Here is a 22,900-nt window from a genome sequence, read left to right as displayed (position 1 = left end):
CAGAACTGTAAAAGGATAAATCATGCTCTTTTAAGCCACCAAGATTGTGGTCATTTGTGACACCAGCAATAAAAATGGTTGCCCCTTAGATTGCTGGTCAGGGCACAGGCCAGCTTGTGGGTTTGATCCATGGTAGGGGGCGAGCAGGAGGCAGCCAATAGATGTTTCGCTCTCAGTTCAATGTTTCTCTCTCTCTCTAAAAATCAACAATAAGATAAAATCTTTTAACAAGTAATATATCATTCTCTACCCCAACCTAATTTTTTAAAGGGGCAACTTCCCAACCTAGAGGTGGGGCAAATTTGGACATCGGGATGCATGTTCAAAATGAAACACATGGTTAAGAGAATGGCAGATGATGGAAATTTTCCACTTCCAAAAATGTGGAGGCTTAGGCTTGTAACCCAGAGAGACCTTCCTCCCCCAATTTATGAAAGGGCTGTGTTTGTTTGGCACAGGAAATGCAAACACACTAGGTTTTATAGTATCACCAGTACCACAGAATCAGGGAACTGGCCACCAGGGACAGCCCTAGCAACGGGCCCAAAGCCCTGGGAATACTCAGGTTAACAGTCACGGTCTCTGCACTAAGGAGCCCACGAGCTAGTGCAGAGGCTGGCCTGCGAGCAGCCGGTGATGGATGAATGGCAGAGCGACGAAGCACAGAGGCAGGAGGCCTTGGGCTGGTGCTTGGAAGAGCGATCAGATCTGTCAGAAGACTGAGTGGGAACAGGGCATCTGAGTCAGTGCCTGTCCCAGCCATACGTGGCCAAAGTGGGTGAAGGGGAGGAGCAGAGAGAAGCCATCTCAAACGCAGGTTGAGGCCACCCCAGCAGACATCAGCTCTGCATTTGGAAAGATAATTTGACTGAAAGCAGATTGACTGCTGGGAAGGGAAGGAGCAAAACCAAAGAAAGAACTTGGTGGAGGGACTACAGTGATTGGCCAGAGACCATGGAGGCCAAGAACAGCAGGAGGGCTAGTGAGGACAGATTTAAGGGGCCATTATTTAAGAGATAGGTTGATAGGACTTAGTGACAGCTGGATACAGAAGTTGAGAGAGGTCTCTAAAATAACCATCAAGTTCCTGGCTTCGGTAATGAGGTAGGTGGCAGCCCCATTCAGTAGGACAGAGCCTGGGAAGGAAGAACAGGTAAAGGAAAGAGAGAATGCAGACAGGAAGTGTAGCTGTGGGCTTGCTCAGTGAGCAGTGTGGGTTATCCAGATGGGGCTAACAAGAAGCTGGCTATATAAATGTTGGGACCTGTGTATAAATATACACATATGATGGTAGCAATCCTGTTCGGATGCATCCGTGTATGGAAAATATACTCATAAAAACATGTGGCGTTCCTAACATAGGTCAGGCAGAGTGCTGGGCTCAGAGCAAGCGAGAGGGATGAGAAGGTACTGGCAGGCTGGGAGGACGAAACAGTGATTTTGAGTTTCGGGCTCGTATTTTTACTATATGACAACCCTGCTCACACCCAGAGTCCAGACATTTAGGTAAGGACCTGAGCTTAGGATTCCCGCCCCAATTTCCCACTTTACAAACACCACTTAGAGTTGAGCCCATAAGTTAGTGACCTCCACTCTTAGCACCTTATAAGTAACTAAAGGCCCAGTGCATGAATTCATGCACCAGTGGGGTTCCTCGGCCTGGCTGGCGATTGGGCCAATAGGGCCATCTCGCCCAGTTCTGATCTGGGTGATCAGGGCAGCCAGGGGAAGGGATCTCGGGAGGTTGGCCAGCTGTGGGAGCACACAGACGACCAGGGGCAGCTCCTGTATTGAGCACTGCCCCCTGGTGGTCACTGTGCATCATAGTGACCGGTCGTTCTGTCGTTCGGTCACTTAGGCTTTTACATATATAGATAGGCACATACCCTCCATAGGGTAACTGAGAGCCATCAAAAACTTAAGCTAGGGAATGGCATACCTTTTACTTTAAAAAAAAAACACCACTAACTGCAATATGAGGGTAGTTTACAAAAGAAAGACCTAGAGCAGTGATGGCGAACCTTTTGAGCTTGGCGTGTCAGCATTTTGAAAAACCCTAACTTAACTCTGTTGCTGTGTCACATATAGAAATTTTTTTAATATTTGCAACCATAGTAAAACAAAGATTTATATTTTTGATATTTATTGTATATATTTAAATGCCATTTAACAAAGAAAAATCAACCAAAAAAAATGAGTTCACGTGTCATCTCTGACACGCGTGTCATAGGTTCGCCATCACTGACCTGTAGGCTGGGGGAGTAGTTAGGAAGTTGTTGGGGTGGAAAGTGGTTATGTTATCAAAGAAACATTCAGGAGGTTGATGGACCAGACTCAGTGATAGGGGGAACAATGGAGAAAAAGGGGAGCAAAGATGGTGTCCAAGTCCCCTAGCTCAGCCGGCTGGGCTAATGTCCTAGGCATGGCTGCGACTGCATCGGGTGAGTGTAACAAGAGGGCCACGTCAGAACCTGGGGAAACCCAAAGTATGAGGCTGGACACAGGCAGAGGGGCCAACACAGAAGGCCAAGAACCAGGGTCAGAGAAGAGGGAGAAAAATCCAGAGGAATGAGGCGTCACTAAGCAAGTAGATTTGAAAAATGAATCTGTACAGAGACTCACAAATCAAAGAGGCCGACTGAAGGAGCGACAAGTTTCTGCCGGATTTAGCAGTCAAGTGCCTTGTAGTGAAATGATGAGGGCAAAAGCCCAGTCACACGGCTTAAAGTGGAGACGCCACTGTGTATGTTCCTGAGGCAGCTAGAGATATAGGTTCAGAGAGATTGCGTTTGGCACATGGTACAGTACTCGGTGAACAGGAAAACCTAGCTAATAGCTCAGGCTTTGCTGCATAGCTTTGTATTGATCTTCTTGGGCTAAACATGTGCGCTCGCCCAGCCTAAACACAGGGGACCCTAAAACCCCAGGCCCTTTAAAAGACTTACAATCACTGCTGCGTCCTACCTTAAGTCAAAGCCGGTTTTGAAAGTTTTAAATACTTGTAGGTGCCGAAGCCGGTTTGGCTCAGTGGATAGAGCGTCAGCCTGCGGACTGAAAGGTCCAGGTTCGATTCCGCTCAAGGGCATGTACCTCAGTTACGGGCACATCCCCAGTAGGAGGTGTGCAGGAGGCAGCTGATCGATGTTTCTCTCTCATCGATGTTTCTAACTCTCTATCTCTTTCCCTTCCTTTCTGTAAAAAATCAATAAAATATATTTAAAAAAATAAAAATTAAAAAAAAAAAATACTTGTAGGAGAAAAATTTTAGGTCCAAGCTTCTTCCTTTGAGACTAAGAGTACTCTTAAAATTAGTGAAACTCTAACAACTGATAATAGAGCTGGTAATTTTGAAACAATTTTTTAGTTTTTATTAGCCTAATGCAAAATTATTTCTTACACATACTCCTCAAACGTTTTATAAATTAGCTGGGGGTCACGTGCATAAATTCAACTTTAAAGAAATTAAAATTTTATTTGAAAATTACCATTTGAAGTATATCAAACAATATGATGTTCTATTTAGCTTGCCTAGCAGACTCTTTCTTTAGAATTAGTGTTTACAGTTGGGCATTTGTTACATTAATTTTCTGGCTTTTGACTAAAAGTGAAGTGAGTCTTCTGGCCCCGGCTCAGTTGGTTAGAGCATCATCCTGATACTCCAAGGTTGTGGGTTCAATCTCCCGTCAGGGCACAGACAAGAATCAAGCAATGAATGCATAAGTGAACAAATCAATGTTTCTCTCTCTCTAAAATCTGTATTTTTTTTTTAAAAAAACCCCATTTTTTAAAAAAGGTGAAGTGCGTTTTCTAATTAATGGACTTGTAATATTCCTGCAGGAAAACTAAGCCTAAGAAACATGAAATTAAAATTAATATTAGAGAAAGTAAGTGAACTGCCCATTGAGCTGGATGCTACTGAAAGTGAAGGTATTGTCGGTGAGCAGCAGTGGACAAGCAGAGGCCATCAGGCACGTGATCGGAGCAAGAACCCCGATCTGTGCCAGCAGGGCGACTCTGGGGCCCGTTCACGCCAATCCACTCTCAGGTGGTCCTTCGTGAACAGACCCTCTGGGGGGAGACGCTAGCTCTCAAGGTCAGCAGGTTCATACGCGGCGCACTACCACGCAAGCTTCCCGCGGGGGCGACCCGATGAGAGCCCCCACGAGCCAGGCATCGCCGGCGCCTGTGCCCACGACCGCAGTGACGCCCACCCAGGGCCCCAGCCGGCTCCTGCGCCCGCGCCTCCATTGGCAAAGCGACCTCCGAGGGGCGTGCGGAGGCGCCGCCACACGCGCTGGGCCGGGGGCGGGGCGGACGTCCGCTGCCAGCCTCCGCGGTGCGCGCGTCGCTCCGGCGCGGGGACTCACCGGGCCCACCCGCGCCGCGTCCCGAGATGCGCGCCCCTCCCGCCGCCGTCACCCCTCGCGGCCGCCAGGAGTCTGCCTCGGGCTGGGCGAGAGCTCGGAGCGGGAGGAAGGCGGGCGCCGGGAGGACGCTAGCGGCGGTAGGAGGCGGACGCGGGCGGCCCCGGTAGAAGCCGGGCGCGGGAGGACGCGGGTGGCGCTGGGTGTCCTCCCGTCGGCCCGACGCTGCCCCGCCCCCGGCGCCGCGCACCTCCCTCGCTCCGCCCCCGAGCGCCCGGCGGCCAATCACAGCACCGCGCACGTGACGAGCGCTGCCTGCGATGACCTCATCCCTGGTGTGGGATGACGTCAAATTCAAGATGGATGGAATCACAGCGGCAGCGGCGGCTGCGGCGCGCGCGAGCCGAGTGTGAGCGGAAAGGGACCCGGCGTCTGCCTCCGGGCTGAAGACCGGTGAGTAACTGTCACGCCCCTCGCCCTAGGAGAACTGCGGGGCCCTGTGGAAGGCCACAGCCTCCCCGCAAAACGGGGCCTTTCCTGACGTAACTCTGAGGTGATTTCTCTCCTGTTTTTTCTCTCCTGTGGGTTGCGGGCTTTGGGCGCTTCTGCGCCTGCGCCGGCTCCGGTCCCTCACCGAGCATGCCCTGGGCTCCCACGTAGCCTATTGTTCCTTCATACTGCGCATGCTCCTTTCCCGCACTTGGCCTCGCCCTCGCCACTGCGCATGCTCGGTCCCTCACTGGGCTTCCCTCGCCCGGCCAGGTGGCCCTGGGGGCGGACGCGCCGGACCTCTGAGCCAGCTGCTGCGCCGAGCGGTTGGGTCGCCTTCCCGTCAAGGGCGCGTGCTCCCGTCCGGCGCAGTTGTGGCGGCGGCCACTGGCCGGTGTTGGCTGAGGGGCGCGCGAGCGTGCGCGGAAGCTGGAGGGTCAGTGGGACCCCGCACCTGCCACGGCCTACGCCCCCTCCCGCCGTCCCCTCGGGCCCCGCCGGCCTAACCGACCTGTAACCCAGGTCGACTTTGCTTTGCGCGCCCTGCCTCCTGGCCGGGCCTCCGCCAAACGCCTGGACCCGGAGCGCACTCCTTTCCCCCCAGGCCGCGGGGAAGACCTGTTTCTCTGCCTCCACCGCCCGCCGCGGAGCACAGCCCCCTCCGCTGGCCACCGGCGTTGCTGCTCGGCTTGGGAAAACCCGGTGTGAAGTCGGCGGCCTGCGGTGGGGAAGGGGGGAGGGGAGGGGTTCAGACGGGCGGCTCCGGAGACCCCGGCCCAGAGACTTCCGTGGGCCCTAGTCCCCGTCATCTTGTGATGGATGCTCCTACCGCCCAGGTCACTTGCGGGGAACATACTCTGTAGCTCACTACAGGAGATCGTGCCTTTGACTGCAGGAGAGCCCCTCCGTCCTAGCCCTTACCCGGTGACTGTGCACGCCAGCCGCGGGGCTGCGGGCCTGGGGCAGGGGGCGGCGGGGGAGGGGGCTTCTGCAGCAGCACGCTTGGAGGCGGGGTGTTCTTAGGCAGGTTTTGCAGCGGGGTTGCCTGACAGTGGGCGACGGGGCAAATGCTCATCAGACTCCGCACAGTGTAGCAGCCAGGGGTTTTCCGTGCCAGAGCCAGCACTAGCATCGGAGGGCATCCGTGTATTACAGCATAGTCCAGCGATTGTTCATCATGATGACCCTGAGTCATCGGTAAGGAGCCCGCATTGTGCTCTGCTTACCTCGTTTGAGGGGAGAGGAACATGGGTTAATCCATTTTAGGAAGCTTTCTCCTTGACAGTTATTTTTTAAAACGTTTCCCTCCGTGCTTGGAGCAAATTCCTCATTCATCTGGAATGACTAATCGTCCTCTGCATTTAAATTGAAGCATCCCTAAATATTGATGATAAAAAGAAAGCAGAAACTTGGGGCTTTGGTTTACTTCAAAGTAACTTTAATTCATTTCTTTTAACACTATTTATTGAATATATATAGTATGCTTCATTCTGTGGAAATAAAAGTTGGAAAAGTTATAACCCCCCGCCCTCGAGGAAGTTACAGTGTTTATGCAGGGGGATTAGGTGTGTAACACAAAAGGGGCTGAGTTCCTGAGGGAATCTCCGGGGGAAGAGATTTTTGAAGGGGCAAGTTTAGCTGTCCCCAAAGCCAGTGGGGATGGGAGAGCAGATCTCGGGCTGCTTATGCAGGAGGCCTGACAGGTCCTGGGGACTCGCTAGAAAGGAAAGAGAAGAGGTTTCCGGTTTAGGAGAACTGGTGGTTGTCAGCACACCAAACTAAATAGGAAATAGGTGAAGACAAGCAGGTATGGGAATAGGGGCGAGAAGGTGTGGACCATGCCTGCAGTCCTGGACATGGGGGGTTTCCTGTGATGGAAGTCTTCGTTGGGCACCTGAGAGGCTGGAGTTCCACGGAGAAGTCCAAGCAGAGAGACGGATTTCAGAGTCATTGCTCAGTGGTAAATGAAAGCCACAGGAACTCATACACACGGCAAAGAAAGCTGCCACGTGCTGAGCTCTATAGCAGATGCTGGAGCAATAAAGGTGAGCAAGTCCAGGTCTTGAGCCTTTAGTGTGATAATTTCTCTCTCTCCCCAATAGATACCTGCGAGGCATTGTGCTAATCATTAGGGATAACAGGCGGAAACAAGGGTTCTCCCTTTTAGGGACTCCCATGAAGGGTATCACTCGAAATAGTTGTATTATTGCAGAGAGAGAATAAGTATTATGGTAGTTCAGATGACTAAGCTACTGGATAGGGACAAATTACTAAAGCTATACAGGAACAGTGCATTTGAGCTGGATCTTTCTGTGGAAGTTGGCTGAGTAAAGAAATGGTAAGAAACCAGGTGTGCAAGTTTGTAGGATGGATGGTAAGAAATGTCCAATAAGCTAATAAGGGTGGAGAAATTAATTGCAACCAGAGTATGAAGAGTCCTGTATGTCAGTCCAGCATTTGGACTTTATCTAGGAAATAATAGGAAAATCAATATAAGGGACCAGCTTTATGATAGGAAATAAAAGCAAGCATAATTTCCACTCCTGCACTTAATTGGAATGTCAGAGTACTGAAAAAAATCAATACTTATTGTTGTGCAAGATACAATGTTGAGCATTGTGAAGAGTGTCAAAGATATTAAGTAGATTCTCAGTCCTTAAAAGCTGACAGTTCAGCTGGGGAGACACAGATGACTAACAATGTAAGGCACTGAATAAACACTACATCAGTGATGCCACTCTGTGTAATGCAGGAGTTGAAAGGTGTTTGCTCATTATAGACTGAAGTAGTCAGGGAAGGTGTGTTAATTCATTTTCTAGGGCTTCCATGACAAAGTACCACTCACTGATAAACAACGGAAACTTATTTTCTCACAGTTCTGGAGCCTGGCAGTCCAAAATTAAGGTATAGGCAGGGTTGATTTCTCCTGAGGCCTCTCTGGTGCGTAGATGGCCATCTTCTCTCTGTCTGCATATCGTTGAACATCTGTGTTGTGTCCTCTTGTTATAAGTCAGCTTGGAGTAGGGCCCAAAGACCTTTTTAACTTAATTACCCCTTTAAAGGCCTTATCTGCAAATACGCTTAAATTCTGAGGTACTGGGGGTTAGAACTTCAGCATATGAAAGGGGGGGGGGGGGGGGACTGGTCACACAATCCAGCCCATGACAGAAGGCTTCATTGGAACTTGAGCTGAGCTTTGAAAGATAATGTTGAGCTGAGTAGAGAGCTGGGGAGGGGGCTCCATGAGGTATAGAGCATTACGGAGTGGGTGATAGAAGAAGCAGGACGTGCAGGTTGTGTCTCAGAGATGACGTGTCTGAAGCAGGAAGTTAGCACCAGGATAACTAAGGCGGGGGGGGGGGGGGGATCTAAAAACTAGTTTGAAACCAAATTTACAGAGCCTTGGAGCACACGTTTTTAAAATCTTGCCTTTTAGCCTAATGGAGAACCATTGTTTTTATTATTTTGTTTTTAAACAAAGTCGAGTCTGGCTCTTTTCACTTAGGTCTTACGTCTCAGCTCAAATATCACATCAGGGCATTTCCTTGCCCTCCTCTCCAAACCGCTAGTTACTCTACTCAGTCAAAGCACCCTATTTCTTTCCGTTATAACACAGCACAGCCTGAACTCATCTTTTTTGTTTCCTTGTTTATCATGTGATTTACCTCACGAGAAAGTAGGAGCCTTGTCTGTTTTGTACACCCCTGTATTTCCGGTATGTCTCACCATCTAATAGGAGCTCAGTTAGAGTGAATTAATAATGCTGATACTTAATGTGTTCAATCAATGAACGATCAAAGCTTTGTTTTGGAAAGCTCAGTCCAGCCGCAGTTTATCCATGCATTTGGAAGGGAAGACAGGAAGAATGAATAGCACATGAAATACGTTGTTAGCATCATCTAATAACAAGAACCGGAAAAGATTGATTGGGTTGAATAGAAAAAGGAATTTATTATAAAGATACAGGGTTGCTCTTGAGGTTTAAGGAAAAGCTAAAGAATTGGACGGAAAGAGAAAAACCATGGTATGTAACTGCAGGAATCTGTGTAGCCAGGCCCTGGCAGGCTGCACTCCCAGACCACTGCTGAATAAATCAGCTTCCACTTACTGCCTTTGTCGTCTCCTCAGGCCAGGTTCCAGAGAGAACGTTTCTAATCAGCTTGGCTTTGGTTATGTACTTACTCCTGAGCAAGAGAGAATAGGCATCAGACTGTACTTAGGGGGACGAGGGTAGTTCTTCCAAAGCCAAATCAAGGGGCTGCCTGCAGCAGGAGAAGGAGGAGTGGCTGCTAAGCTGCCAAGACCAGAGAGTCTCCACTCACCCTGAACTGAGTTACAGCAGACCCATTCAGCTGGAGGTGCAGAGAACACACCTTTAATCAAAATTACACCTTCTCAAGAGACTGAAAATGTGGTGAGAGGCGATCCAAGGGAGTGAGTGACATTGCTCCCTTGAAGGATCAGATAAACAAGGCTGGCATTGAAATCAGAGGAGCTTCAAATAATGTCTGGATATCTGTATTGTCCCAGAGTGAGTGTCAAATGTAGGTGTGTTGTTTCTCTGTGTGTGTGCTTTTTGTTACATGCATTTCTTTTTTTCTAGTGTCATTTTTAGGACTATATTAGCAGTCCCCAGCATTCCAAAGGTTTCTGTGCTCAGAGTTCAATTCTAGGTTAATATATAAAGAGACATTTCTCTATAAATCTGGTAGTAAGGGTTTTGTGTGCTAGTCTTGGAGCCAATTTGATGTATAATGTACCTTAGCTCTAATGCCAGCCTGAGTTTTAGTCTCCAGAACTTGAAAGTTGGGTTATTTTGGTCCCTTCCCATCTTCCTTTCTGAGTGCCTTACTCAGCTCCAAGTGTCTTTTCATCCAAGTGGTTACGTGCTTCCCTTTTTCTGTTTCAATTCCCCAGAAAGCTGTGTATTCCAAAAGAGCCTGCCTTCCACCCATCCCCTTAAAAATCTTAACTCCTTGCAACTCCTCTGCATTTGATATAAAGAGGAAATTATTTGCATTGAAATAAATTATATTAAAATATGAATTCCCCGCTCCTCTGAGCATTTAGTATCTGAGGAATTTGAGGTGCTGATATGAATTAATTTTTTGGAATCCAGTTATGAAGGGCTTTGGGCCAGGGCAAGCCGTGGGGAGTTTTGAAGCCCTGGTAGGATCAAATGAGTGTTTCTGAAAAGTACCTGTAGTAGAAAACCTGTATTAATAATCAAGTGAGTGTTACTGCTAGTCAAGTGCGCTGTGAGTCCCAAACCTTCCTGATGTCCCCCTGTTCACTCATCCACCCTCCCACCCCTGGCCCAATTAACTGCTTCCTGAAATCAGCATTATTATACACTTCTTGTGTCCTTCATCATGCATGTCCTGCGACAGGAATGTGTGCTACTGGGCAGCAGGCAGCCGGCCAGCTCATTCATCTGCCGTCACCAGCACCTCTTGTGATACGTGACATGCAGCAGGCCCACATAAACATTCAGGAAAGGAAGGAAATAAAATGTGTGCTTGCCATATCGGAAACACTATATATACTAGGAACTTTCAGACATACTGTGTCTTTCGTTCATCATGAAAATCCTTTGCGATGGGTAGTGTTAGCCCCGCTCGTCAGGTTAAGAAAACCACTAGTACTGGACTCAGAAAGGTCGAGTGATCTTCACAAGGTTACATATCTAGTAGGTGGCAATGCCAGGATTTCAGGCAAGTACACAGATTTGAAAGTCTTCCCATGACTTGTTAACCATAAAGATTCTCTCATTTGGAAATTTCAGGAAACAGCATGAAATAGAAAGTTCAGGCAGAGTTTGGGAAGATACTTGTGACGGGACCCAGTGTAAGCAAAACAGCCCTGTATCAGAATCTGGTTTTCCTGGGGGACTTCCTCCAAGCCTTTTCTGCCACTCATAAAGGGGCCTTTTCTTCCCATCGCACCCACTTTTCTTTTAAGAGGGCAGAGGTTTTTCCACCATGACTGGTAGCAGGAGCACTTGCACTGATGAGTAAGGTAGAGATGAGCAAAGGGAAAGGTACAGGACGTGGTACAGTGGCAATGTGTATACATAGAGCTTTTAAACTTATGATGCACTGTCTTCTGTAAGTCAGAGGCTGATTATTCATAATTAAAACATGCGTGAGAAACGGAGTGTGATAAGCCGGCAGATTTATTGGAGAGAAGGTGCATCCAGTAACAAAGCTGGCCTCGTCTGACAGAAGAGCAGAAAAGGCAGTGGGTTTTGAGAATTCAGCCTGCACACCCACCAGCCACACAGGGTTTTGCTGGATTATTTCATGACATTTCACAGTGTGGGTTTCTCCCCCCTTTTGCCTGCATTTTTAACATCGCATTTTATATTTTTAGTTGTTAAGTTCCATTAAAACACAGAAGTTCAGAATGTTACTTGTTTGCAGCTCTACCAGGAAAGGAGCCATTGTTTTTCAGTTTTAGTAATTGAATTAAAGATAAAAGCAAAGGCCTCAACCTGTGAGGGGTCTGCCCTGCCCTGTGCTCTCTGTCCTGTTGCTCCAGGCATCGGAGTGTTGGGCTCCTCTTACAGTCCTCGAGTGCAGCCCCAGGGCCCTCAGGCCTCTATCCTCTTTCCAGCCTCATTGCCTGCCTTCCCTACTCACCTGCCCTCCCCTGTGTGTGTCCTTCCTTTGCTCCAGCCCGCCACTGTGTCTTGTCCCTATTATGTTGGACATACTGCTCCTGTCCTTGAAGTGCCCTTCACCCTTCCTTCCTGACTCCTCCCATGTTATTTATTTATTTATTTTTTGATGGTTAATCCTCACCTGAGAATATTTTTTTCCATTGATTTTTAGAGGGAGGGAGGAAAGGGATAAGGCAGGAAAGAGAGAGAAAATCATTAATGTGAGACACATGGATTGGTTACCTCCCCCACGCGCCCCAACTGGGACCAGGGAACAAACCTGCAACCAAGTACATGCCTTTGACCAGAAATTAAACCTGAGACCCTTCAGTGCGTGGGCCAACGCTTTAACCATTGGGAATACCGGCCAGGGCTCCTCCCATGTTCTTAACACCTGAGTGTTCATGAGGCCTCTTACCTTGCATGCCTTCTCTGACTTTCCTCTCACCTGGATCAGTGCCATCACCTATATTGTCTCTACTCTGTGTACCTGTCTGGTGCTTAGCATATTGGAGCATGATGACAGATTGACTTGTTCTGTTCCCACGCAAGATTTCAGGTGCCCATAAGGCAGGTCCGTGCTTGTCAGATAGATATCTACCACGTCTAGCTGGTTCTGGCACATACTAGACGGATGCCCAGTAATGAGAAGCATGTAACATGATGGCTAAGAGTACAGGCTCTGGGGCCAGACTCCAGACCCACTACTAACTGACTGGGTGACTTGGGTACATTACTTGACCTCTCAGTGCTTCCGTTTCCTAATTTGTAACACAGGGACGATGACAGTGCCTAGCTTAGGTGTTTCTGTGAGCGTTAAAAGAGGAAACTAGTGACAGGTGATGTAGGAGTTAAGAGTGTGGCCTCTGAAGCTGAGTCCTGCTCTGCTGCTTACTGGTAAGTCTGTGACCTTGAGCATGTACCTTATCCCTCTGTGCCTGCGTTTCCTCATCTATAAAATGGGGGTGGTGATAATAGTACCTATAGTGTAGGGTATTATTATTACCTATAGTGTAGGGTACTGCCTTCGCTGTAAATATTGAGTTAACGAATGAAAAATGTTTACAGTAATGTGTGGCAGTAGATGTTCAATTAGTGCTTGAGTGAATAGATTGGAAAATACTATAGAGTTGTTTATCAAGCATATCAGGAATTTGGATATACTTAGCCAGTTCTTGGGCAAACAGTCTCATTGATAACTCTAAATGGAGGTTACACTCAAATAGTTTTTAGTCCCCAAATAATTTTCAGGGACAATGACTATGTCTTTTACAACTCAACTCTGAGTGATTTATTGTTCCCTAATTACCAGATGTTTTTATTCAAAGACTAGAGGCCCGATGCATGAAATCCCTGCAAGAGTAGGCCTTCCTTCCCCCGGCTGCCAGCACCAGCTTCCCTCCGGCACCCAGGACTGGGCTTCCCTCGCAGCCCCAGCTTCATCCGGTCTAATTAGCATATTATGCTTTTATTATAGATTATAGAAGCCTGTGGTTCAAAGGATTGGAAGTACTTACTTAGAACAAAAACAGGGATGATAATTTGAAGAAAGCAAAAGAAGGAAACTTCTGAACAATGAAAAGTGAGAAAATGTTGACTTTCAGCATATAGGAATAGGGTGCAGATGCCATGTGGAATAGCATTTGCTTCATGTTCAAGGACAAAATCTCATTCGGTTTAGTCTTCACACAGTTCTTCAGCCTATACCTATAGTTTCAAGTTTCCATTGCGTCTTGTTATGTGTCCCCCTGAAAAAAGCAGACCCTGGACAAGGATTCAGATGTGAAAGTTTATTTGAGAAGTGATCCCAGAAAGCACAAGAAAGATTATAGGGAAAGTGAAGCAGGAAAGGGTGCCAGTAAAAGGTACATTAATAAATAGATTTCTGCTAACATTTAATATATCAAAACTGAATTCTTGAAAAAAATCTGAACCAATTTTTCTATCAAATTTCATCTCGAGTACGGGCATCCTTTCAGTTGTCCTGGCAGAATTCTTGGAGACATCCTTAACTGCTCACCTTCTTATCCTCTACAGTCAGTCCACTAGAACTCCTAATGACTGCCTTTATCTCCCCTGCTACCACCTTGGCCCGGCACCATAGTGTCTCACATGGATCATTGCAGTGGACTCCTAGCTGGTCCAGGCTGCCATCATGTCTCACTTGCATCATTGGAGCAGCATTCTAGTTGGCCTTCCAGCTTCCACTCTTTCCCTACTTTCCATGGTCCATTCTCAACAATGTAGCCAGAGCGATCCTTTTAAACATAATTCCCTGCTCAGAATCTTCCTATGGCTGCCCAATAAAAAGTGTAGTTCTTCCATGCGTCCACCCAGCCCTGCACAGCCTCTTCTCATGCTTCTCTGATGTCATCCTCCATGCCTCCCTCGGCTCTCACCTCCATCCCTGCTGTTATCTTGACGCTCCCCTCTGCTTGTAATGCTCTTCCTCAGTGACCATCCTCATGGCTCATCCTTGCCACCTTCAGGCCTTCTCAAATGCCATTTTGTTGAATGAGTGAGTAAGTGGTAACAATTACTGCTTTCTCATTTAATTCTCACAGTAGCATTGTTGAGGCTCAGAGGTTGATTAGCCTAGAGCACTTTCTTTCACACTGTCTTGACTCTGGCCCACAGGAAGGAGTATATTATACATCCCAACCCAGTGCTTGCTCACATGTTTGGATGTGTGTACATAGAAGCAAGACAGAAGTTCCACAAGACCTTACTTAGCCTTACTACATTTGAGCCATTCTGACATTTTTCACTTTGCTCTAGTTATTTTATTACTAGTTTTATACCACTAAATTGATTTTAAGAAACACCTTTGAAAAATGCTGGTCCAAGCTTTTGATTCTTAATCTGTTGTTTTTCCCCAGTGGCAACATCTGAACCAGCTTTCTCAAAAATCATTAGCACTACAAACTGTTCCGTACTCAGCTAAGTTGCTAAGTGTGGTATTATAAGCTTATCTCTTCCTATGCTGACCTTTGTAAAAGATGACGGGTTTCTTTGCACATAAATAGATGTGTGATTATAAAGACAGTACAGTGGGGCTAAGGGAGAAATTAAGATGGCTAACAGAACAGGAAAGGAAGGGAAAATACCTTTACCAAGCAATCACAAATACAAGCACTAAAATTTACCACTGATATGAAATGATGGCAGTCAGAAATGAACCAAAAATCAGACAAGTGCGACCGAGGTGAGTGATTGTGGACAGGCCACAGGCTTTGTCCCAGAAGCAAAGCCATGCCTCTGAGTTGGTTAAATTGAGTCAGCACCGGAACAGGGAGTCAGAGTAATATTAAGGACATGGTATAGGATGCTTGGTCGCTCTAGGTTGGTGACTTACCAGACTCTTCTTGTGGGCTCTTCTGAAGAGCCCAGATCTGGTTGACCTGCAAAGGCTTGTCCTTTGAAGCCAGGGGACAACCTGCACATGTGCTGGGTGTGGAGTTTGGTACATCCACAGCTTGCCCTCTAGAGAATGATAAAACTGTCACAAGTAGTCTTAATTACTTTGAATCCATTTTAATATTAAAAATAAATATCATAAGTCTTTTAACACGTTTTAACAGTCAGTCACCGGTGACCGACACTATACTTTCCGTCAGGAAGACAAAACGGGTTGGGCGCTTAATGTGTTAAAGAAGATGGCATTATAAAATAAAACCAAAGAGATGAGGTGTTACAGTAACATTATCTCTTTATGAAATGGCTTTCTTTGTCCAGAACATGGGTGGGTTTCAAGTGAGCCCCTTCTTTTTTGATATTGAGTTAAATGCCTATTAATCCTGCGATTTCTGAAAATTAATTGCACATCATTTGTCTAGTCCTTACTGTGTATGAGATGTTAGCTCACCTAATCTTTACAACAACCTTAAAGGAGGGCATGGTCCATGCTCCCATTTCAGATGAGGCACCTGATAATCAGGCTAATCGACAGCAAGGGAGGAGCCAGCTTTCGAACCCCAGCTTCTTGGGCAGAGCCTGCACCCAACCACTAGGTTGTCTCACCTTTAGATTTGAGAAGAATGTCAGGGAAATCCCAATTCAATCCCTTAATTTTGAATTAGTAATAATTTAGTTTAGACTTAGGTCAAAGTTTCCTTTATGCTATTATTGACTATGTGATTTTGGTAAGTAAATAATATTCAGGAGATTGCAAGGTGTTTAGTATACATAAGAAAACAAATTATTTTATTCTTTACCATTTCTAACCTTTGTTAAATAGTAATTAGGATACAGTAGTCATTAGCAGATGATTTTTCACTTTCCAAATTTATGCCTATTTTTAACGGTCTGGTAAGACCTCTACTTTGCAACTCATTGTTAAATCGCATTGCTAATGAATATATCCAGTAGTGGGGGGCGGAAGAAACTTTCCTCTACCCTCTAGATCAGGGGTCCTCAAACTTTTTAAACGGGGGGCCAGTTCACTGCCCCTCAGACCGTTGGAGGGCCGGACTATAGTTTAAAAAAAAACTATGAACAAATTCCTATGCACACAGCGGCGGCAAAAACACCCGGCGGGCCGGGTAAATGTTTTCGGCGGCCACATGTGGCCCGCGGGCCGTAGTTTGAAGACCCCTGCTAGATTTTCTGGGCTGGTCTAATCAGATCCACCTGAGACAGATTAACATGAGCAAATAACCAAATGTAATTACATATGGGAACCCTGCATACATGAGAGGTCCAGAGACAGACTGGGGAAATGAGGTATATGTGATATTCTGAACTAAGGATGATGTAAGGCACCAGGGGGCTTCAGAGGAGAGGAGGTTCATTGTAGGATAAGAAGAGCAGATGTACAGTAATTAGTAGTTTGTCCTGCCATATAGAGAAGTCAGAAAGGTTATCCTAATTCAATTCTTCTAGGTTGTTCGGAAGGCAACGTTTCTCTTGGGGTATCTGTTGCCATTAACTCAAAATAATCCACATACCTCAGAGACACAACTTGGGTGACTTGTTCTGAACCCGACACGGTGATAAAAGGATTCCTTTCAGAATTATAGATGTCAGGCATTTCAGTACATCATAACTACTTCTCTGAACTAATAAGAATAGAACCAAACAGGAAATGGATAAGGACCCTAAATAATAAACTATTATTTTTAAATATCTCTTCCTTCCATACTTGCCATGGCCTAACAGCTTTTTTGATGGATGAAAATGCCTGTGTTGCAGTCTGTAGTTTCTAAAATCCCTCAGTTTTAATAATTGATGATCTACTTATGCCATGAGACCTGTTTCTTCATATTTTCCATGTTATTTAAATAAGATTGTTTATACAAAGACTTTTGTGTGCCTATAATCTGCTAAATATTAGCACCTCTGAAAAGACAGTTAATGGTCCCTGCCTTTGCAGAGCATTTCACCTGATAGAGAACTTTTCACTGCATTGTTTATAATTTTATACTTTGTCTTTCAGATAAACCCAAGCAATGGAGGGATTACAGCATTACATCAACCCAGCACATGCCATTTCTCTCCTGAGCGCACTCAATGAGGAACGCCTCAAAGGACAGTTGTGTGATGTGCTTCTGATTGTTGGAGACCAGAAATTTCGAGCTCACAAAAATGTCTTGGCTGCTAGCAGTGAATATTTTCATAGTTTATTCACAAATAAGGAGAATGAGTTGCAAACTGTATTCCAGCTTGACTTTTGTGAACCAGATGCTTTTGATAACGTCTTGAACTACATTTATTCCTCGTCTTTGTTTGTCGAGAAAGGCAGCCTTGCTGCTGTGCAAGAACTAGGCTACAGCCTCGGGATTTCCTTTCTGACTAACATCGTTTCTAAAACACCTCAAGCACCCTTTCCAGTGTGTCCCAACAGAAAAAGAATATTCGTGGAACATGATGAAAACAGTTCTCAAAAGAGAAGTGTCATTGTCTGTCAAAGCAGGAACGAGGCACAAGGGAAAACGGTTAGTCAAAGCCCGCCCAATATAAGCCATACTTCCCAGCCCTCCCCAAACATTGCAGTCAAGGCCAATGCCAGTAAGCCACAGGTTTCCAAACCAGCTGAACCACTTCACGATTTGTCATTGACTGAAAAGAGTTGGCCAAAAGATGGTTCTGTGGGATACACAAAGTCTCTTGAGTGTTCTGGATCTTTGGATGATACTAACAGAAGCGGCCTGGGGAAAAGGAATGCAGTCCTGTCTTCCGCACCTCCGCAAGACAGAGAGGCAGTGGATGACAAACCAGGTGGAAGCAGTCAGCTGCCCAAAGGAAAAGCTGTAGAGCTGGCCCTGAAAAGGCCCCGGCCACCTGTTCTGTCTCTTCGAAGCTCATCAGAGACTCCCTATCTATTGAAAGAAACTAACAGAGGAAATGGCCCGGGCGAGGACAGAAACTTGTTGTACTACTCAAAGTTGGGCTTGGTGATCCCGTCCAGTGGCTCTGCTTCTGCAAACCAAAGCATTGACAGAAGTGGCCCGCTTGTTAAGAGTCTCCTGCGACGGTCACTGTCGATGGACAGTCAGGTTCCTGTCTACTCACCCTCAATAGATTTGAAATCTTCCCAGGGGTCGTCTGCAGTGCAAAGCGATGCACCAGGGAATGTGTTTTGTGCTTTATCTCAAAAGTCATCTTTAAAAGAGGGTAGTGAAAAACCAACCCCGGAAGATGGGACTCCAGCTGCACAGCCACACCGCCTCCGGTCCTTCAGTGCTTCTCAGTCCACAGAGAGGGAGGGTGCACCCCCTGTTGCTGAGGTTCGAATCAAGACAGAGCCCCGCAGCCCATCGGCAGATCCCTCCGACATCATTCGGGTCACTGTGGGAGATGCCGCCGCGGCAGCATCCAGCTCGAGAGACCTTCCTCTGAAAACAGAAGACAACCAAAAAGACATGAGCAGACTCCCAGCAAAAAGGAGGTTCCAGGCGGATCGAAGACTGCCCTTGAAGAAGTTAAAGGTGGACGAGCACGGCTCTCTGGTGTCAGAAGATAATCTCGAGGAAGGCTCAAGCCCCACACTCAAAGCAGATTTTCCAGATTCTGACTTGAGCAAAGATGAATTTGGTGAGTTGGAGGGAACAAGACCAAACAAAAAATTTAAATGCAAACATTGCCTTAAGATCTTTAGATCAACAGCAGGTCTTCACCGGCACATTAACATGTACCACAACCCAGAAAAGCCCTACGCTTGCGACATCTGTCACAAGCGGTTTCACACAAACTTCAAGGTGTGGACCCACTGTCAGACCCAGCACGGCATAGTGAAGAACCCATCACCAGCCTCTAGTTCACATGCCGTTCTGGATGAAAAGTTCCAAAGAAAGCTGATTGACATAGTGAGAGAGAGAGAGATTAAGAAGGCCCTGATCATTAAGTTGAGGCGCAGCAAGCCCGGTTTTCAGGGGCAGAGTAGTTCCCCAGCTCAAGTCATCAAGAGGAACTTGAGGTCGCGAGCCAAAGGCGTGTACATTTGTACTTACTGTGGAAAGGCCTATCGCTTTCTCTCTCAGTTCAAACAGCACATAAAGATGCACCCCGGAGAGAAGCCTCTTGGAGGACACAAGGTCGCTAAGCCGAAAGCTCTCGCTCTTGATGGTCCGGTAGCAAGCAAGGAGGTTTTCCAGTGCCGCCTCTGTAACGCTAAGCTCTCTTCTCTCCTAGAGCAAGGCAGCCACGAGCGACTGTGCCGGAACGCCACCGTGTGCCCCTACTGCAGCCTTAGGTTCTTTTCGCCCGAGCTCAAGCACGAGCACGAGAGCAAGTGTGAGTACAAGAAGCTGACGTGCCTCGAGTGCATGCGCACCTTCAAGTCCTCCTTCAGCATCTGGCGGCACCAAGTCGAAGTCCACAATCAGAACACCATGGCTCCAGCCGAAAACTTCTCCTTACCCATCCAGGACCACAATGGTGAAGTCACCGGCTCCTCCAAGCCCCAGGCCCAGCCCGAGCCTCAGAAAGCAAACCACGTGGTCACACCAAAAGATGACAATGCATTCAGTGACTGTTCAGAGCAAGTCAACTTCGATTCGGAAGATTCCTCCTGTCTTCCCGAAGACCTTAGCCTTTCGAAGCAACTGAAGATCCAAGTCAAAGAGGAGCCTGTGGAGGAAGCTGAGGAAGTGGCGCCTGAGGCCAGCACAGCTCCGAAAGAAGCAGCTTCCAGCAAGGACCCGGGCCTGTGGCCCTGTGAGAAATGTGGCAAGACGTTCACCTCGCACAAGCAACTGGAGCGGCACCAGGAGCTCTTGTGTTCCGTGAAACCATTCATCTGTCACGTTTGCAACAAAGCTTTTCGCACCAATTTCCGGCTCTGGAGTCACTTCCAATCCCATATGTCTCAGGCTACAGAGGACTCAGCGCATAAAGAATCTGAAGTGTGCCCTGTTCCCACAAACTCTCCGTCACCGCCACCTCTGCCCCCACCACCGCCGCTGCCCAAGATCCAGCCCCTGGAGCCTGACAGTCCAACGGGTCTGCCTGAAAATGCAGCTCCGGCCACGGAGAAACTGTTTGTGCCCCAAGAATCAGACACACTTTTTTACCATGCCCCACCCCTTTCAGCAATCACATTCAAACGCCAGTTTATGTGTAAACTTTGCCATAGGACATTCAAGACCGCCTTTAGTCTTTGGAGTCATGAACAAACCCATAATTAAAAGACCTCCCCTTTTTCCCTATAACGAAATGGGAGCAGTCTCCAGATTTCAGCCTAAGTTGTGAAATGTGTCATATAAAACAAAAATATTTTTTACAAAAAAATAATAAAGGTTGGAAATTGTTATTCTTGAGTATAAGTTGGAGGTAAACTGACATTAATTAATAATGTCTACTCAACTTAGGAAAACACTTAAAAAATACTGTGCTTCTGGACCTTACAGTCACAGGACAACTTGACTTCATTAATGTTGAAATTGATTGGTCTTGGTTGTTTGCATGGTTCCTCATTCCACAGTGTCAGTATAATCTTTAATTTGAGGTGGTTTTGTTTTCTTACTGATTTGCAGCTAGTGAAATACTATTAAAGGATTTCTGCTTTTAATTATATCAGACACATAAGTTCTAGTTAAATCTCAGCCATGTTCTTAAGTCCAAAACTTATCTGGAAGAAGTGGAGTAGTTTGCAGTGTTGATTTAGGTCTTTAGAATACTCTAGCAATAAAAAAGTGATAAACCTCAACTTTAAGAAGTTATCCTGACACTTGATAAAAATATTTGGCATTTTGTGGTCATGTAGAATTTTTCGTATGAAAATTGTGAGAAATATAAATCAGCAATAGTAATACTTAGATTTTTATAAAATAAAAACTTTCTCTTGGGTCACTTAGTGTAGTTATTGCTGGAAGACTTGGGAGATGAAAATATTAAGATTTCTGGAAGGCCCCTAAGGTCAGTTTACAAAGGTTTCAGTGGGGACACGTGTTGTGATCAGATGGCTGCTGTGCTGTGTCCACATCACAGTGCAAGTTCAGTCCAGCGCTGGAAGGACTTGGATGTTTGGTTTCCTCTGGCTTATGCTGCCACTAGTTGAAAATCTGAGTGTATTTGGGACAAAAATAACGTGGCACTAATTTTGAAATTAATATTAGTATAACAAAAAGGTCAGGACCTATATTTACATAGAGTCAGCCCAGGGGCTCTGAATCCTGAATTACCATTCACTTCCAGAGACGTGAAGCAAAGGGAGAAACAGCACACTGCAGTCTCCACATACTTTTCAAAAATGATATTGACAGTATACAGTTTCCTACCTCTTTGTCTTGTGATAAGTTCTGTTAGAATTGGTTGGAGTTTATCGTGGTAAAGTGTTCACGTGGTTCTGCTTCAAGTCACTGCTTAGCATTTCCTAAACGGCTGTTTAAGTACTATCAAGGGTCCAAAATGAGTTTGTATGGTTGTTTTTTTTTAACTTCTTTTTGGCCCATAAGGTTTGAGCTTTTTTGGTTTCTTATAGGTGTTATCCAAAGTTCTAGGGGCTGTTTCAAAAGGTACAGTTTTTATTTTACTTGTGTGGGGTGGTCAGATATATAAAAGTAGAAAAATTGGGGAATCTACAAAATCCTTTTAAGGTAGTGATGTGGATTAAGACCACCAAGTTTATTAATTTTTTTTACAAGCTATTCTTTCAAAAAAGAAAAATTACTACTGTGACTAAGAAATAGTATGCTGAGTACTTAAATTTGTGCTGTAGCAGAAAAGAACTGTCCTTATCAACCTCATTACCCACATTCCAGACCAAAGGTAGGAAGGACAGTCTCTTTATTTGAAACACAAACATTTTTATAAAATACTAATTGACTTTGTACATTATGTAAATTACATATGAAATTTTGCGTTTTATTTTTTCACTAGAGGCCCGGTGCACGAAATTTGTGCACTTGAGGGGGGCTCCCTCAGGCCGGCCTGCACCCTCTTGCAGTCCAGGAGCCCTCAGGGGATGTCCAGATGACAGCTTAGGCCCACTCCCCGTGAGCCTGGCTTCTGGCTGAACAGCAGTCCCCCTGTGGGAGCGCACAGTCTTTCCTCTGTTAGGTCAATTTGCATATTAGCCTTTTATTATATAGGATTTGAAAACTCAAAAGTCCCAAAATATTTGAGTGGTTACTTCCTGTTTCTGTTCTTAAATTTGATGGTGAAAGGAAAATAAAATTAAGTTACAATTAATGATTATTACAATCTTTATATTTTCATAAGTCTGCATTTTAGAGACAAAACTAAAGCATATAATTTAATGTCAAACATTAGGATGAATTATTGTCCATTGAGTTCATTCCCTGTATGATGTGGTATTTCTTACTCTGAACACCTTGGGATCTATCCCTTTAGTAGAAGACAGTTTCCCTCAGAGTAATCATTACTCATGTTTGAGTATCTAATAAATCCACAACACACAGTATCTTGGCATTGTAAATTCAGTATCCTAGGACTTGAACCTTTATGCCACTTTTTTGAGGTTTTTTAAATAAAGTTGACCAGTAAGATATTTTTGATCTAAATATAGGCGCTGCGAATCTGTTAGATTTTAAGAATTGCCAGTGGTTTGTCTTGTTAGTGCACATTTTTGTCTAGGCAAGGAACGTAAGACTTCAAATAAAATTTTGAACCAAAAACATTTATAATGCAGTTCTGGTTTTTCTATTACTTTTTATACTGTATCTTAAAAGCATTAGGCGGAAAGAGTTTATTTTGGTGGTCAAAAAATAAAATATGCTTCCACTCGTGTAACTATTTTAAGCGTTAAGAAGTAAAATAATGAAAGACAAGTTTATTGCTTTATTCAGTAAACGTTTTTAAAGAATATCTCAGTAGTCAAATACTCGGTGTAAGACGACTTGGTCTTTCATTGTTGCAACTCTTTAGCTAGCAAATATATTCTTGAAAAAAGATTTTTCTGATTGTAATTAGTTTTGGAAGTGTAGAA

The 22,900-nt window shown here is 45.7% G+C and overlaps 1 protein-coding gene across 3 annotated transcripts; it reads left to right on the top strand.

The window, feature by feature from the left end:
* The first annotated feature begins 4,698 nt into the window (after positions 1–4,698).
* Positions 4,699–21,600, top strand: ZBTB21 (zinc finger and BTB domain containing 21). 3 transcript variants are annotated; one of them, XM_081086868.1, is made up of 3 exons: positions 6,278–6,898; positions 16,949–18,546; positions 19,144–21,600. In XM_081086868.1, the coding sequence occupies exons 2-3, from the start codon at positions 16,962–16,964 to the stop codon at positions 20,136–20,138; spliced, it is 2,580 nt and encodes an 859-aa protein (XP_080942994.1). In that variant the 5' UTR covers positions 6,278–6,898; positions 16,949–16,961; the 3' UTR covers positions 20,139–21,600. The 3 variants fall into 3 exon arrangements, with proteins under 3 accessions (XP_080942993.1, XP_080942994.1, XP_080942992.1); XM_081086867.1 differs by lacking the exon at positions 6,278–6,898 and adding an exon at positions 4,699–4,817 and having other exon boundaries at positions 16,949–21,600; XM_081086866.1 differs by having other exon boundaries at positions 16,949–21,600.
* Positions 21,601–22,900: the final 1,300 nt, after the last annotated feature.

This window comes from Myotis nattereri, assembly GCF_964212035.1.
Source record: "Myotis nattereri genome assembly, chromosome: 3".
In the NCBI taxonomy this organism is placed as follows: Eukaryota; Metazoa; Chordata; class Mammalia; order Chiroptera; family Vespertilionidae; genus Myotis; species Myotis nattereri.
This window is presented reverse-complemented; position numbering and strand designations above follow the sequence as displayed.

Bases quoted from the DNA above. Each gene is read 5' to 3' on its own strand.
- ZBTB21 (XM_081086867.1), top strand. From the start codon at position 16,962: ATGGAGGGATTACAGCATTACATCAACCCAGCACATGCCATTTCTCTC.